This window comes from Octopus bimaculoides, chromosome 11 (assembly GCF_001194135.2).
Source record: "Octopus bimaculoides isolate UCB-OBI-ISO-001 chromosome 11, ASM119413v2, whole genome shotgun sequence".
Taxonomy (NCBI): domain Eukaryota; kingdom Metazoa; phylum Mollusca; class Cephalopoda; order Octopoda; family Octopodidae; genus Octopus; species Octopus bimaculoides.
The window spans coordinates 74,714,830-74,716,351 of NC_068991.1; the positions used below are offsets into that span (position 1 = coordinate 74,714,830).

The 1,522-nt window shown below is 43.0% G+C and overlaps 1 protein-coding gene across 1 annotated transcript in view; it reads left to right on the forward strand.

The window, feature by feature from the left end:
• LOC106883236 (protein MON2 homolog) overlaps nucleotides 1–1,522 on the forward strand; it is a 690,047-nt gene that overhangs the window by 29,610 nt on the left and 658,915 nt on the right. The window contains exon 4 of the mRNA XM_052972014.1: nucleotides 713–840. Coding sequence (XP_052827974.1) covers nucleotides 713–840 — 128 coding nt within the window. The remainder of the gene's footprint in view (nucleotides 1–712; nucleotides 841–1,522) is intronic.

Consider the following 1,522-nt stretch of genomic DNA (forward strand, 5'->3'; position numbering starts at 1 on the left):
GACAGACACACAAATACATACATACATATATATATGACGGGCTTCTTTCAGTTTCCATCTACCAAATCCACTCACAAACCGGCCTGAGGCTATAGTAGAAGACACTTGCTGAAGGTACCACGCACTGGGATTGAACCTGGAACCATGTGTGTACACACACACACACACACGCATCATGTGATCACATGATCGACCAGACTATTGGATGCTATTATATATTACTGGCTGCAATTTGCTTTGCATTATTTTAGCCTTTGAAATATGCCACTCTGCTGGCCAGGTGGGCAGAGGTCAACAGAGAGCTGGTCCATCGCAGGGTCACCCTTTTAAAATTGAGTGAACTGCAGCTACATGAGATGAAGCGTTTTGCTCAAGTTGGGGAGCTGCACCAGGATTCAGTCTGACTCTGGCTTGGTTTCTACAGCTGGATTCCCTTCCGAGTGTAGTGGGTGCCTTTCATGTGTCACCAGGACAGGTGCTTCTACATGTCACCAGCACCTGTCACAGCTACGATTTCACTTGGGCATCAATACAGTTTCTATCATGAGACATTGGTCTGCCCAAAGCTATAATTGAAAACACGTGTCCAAGATGCCACACAGTGAGACCCACTCTGAAACCATAGGGTTGCAAAGCAAACTTAGTAACCTCACAACCTTTCATCTTTTGAAACTTATCTCAGATGTTTTGTGTTTTTCCATTCCTTTTGTAGGTTTACAATCTGTCAGTACAGATTTGGTGCGGCCATTTATTATGGGATGTGAAACAAAGCATTCAAAGCTAGTACAGATTGGATTGTCTTCTATACAAAAACTAATTTCTCATGAGGTTGTCGCTCAGGTAAGTTTTATGGTCTTCTATTGTTTTCCTTTGTTATTGCTAACATGAATATGTTTATATGTTACCATAAGTCTTAAGAGAACCCCTGACATGTTCATTATTTGGAGTCAATGGTCAGAGTGGAAAATAATACTTTCTTATACTGCTCATTCCTGATCTTTCTCTCTTTGGCCAGGTAACCTTAGACACCTGTATCTGTCCCACTATAACCTTTTCATCATCACCTCCTGTAAAGTGGTGGTTGGTGTTCAGAAGGGCATCCAACTGTATAAACCTTGCCAAAACTGACCTTGCCTGTACTTGTGCCACATAAAAAGCACAAAGTCCACTCTGCTGTGTGGTTGGTGTTAGGAAGGGCATCTAGCTGTAAAAATCTTGATAAAACAGTCACGAAGTCTGGTGCAGGCTTCGACCTGGCTGGCTCTTGTGGTACTGTCCCACCCATGCTAGCATGGAACGTGGATGTTAAATGATGATAATGACTGTAGTATGTGTGTGTTTATGTTTTACTGTTATTCCTGAGTTCAGTCCCCACTGCGTGACACTTTGGGCAAGTGTCTTCTACTATAGCCTCGGGCCAACCAAAGCCTTGTGAGCGGATTTTTAGACGGAGACTGAAAGAAGCCTGTCATATATATATGTGTATATGTGTGTGTGTGTGTGTGTGTGTGTGTGTGTGTGT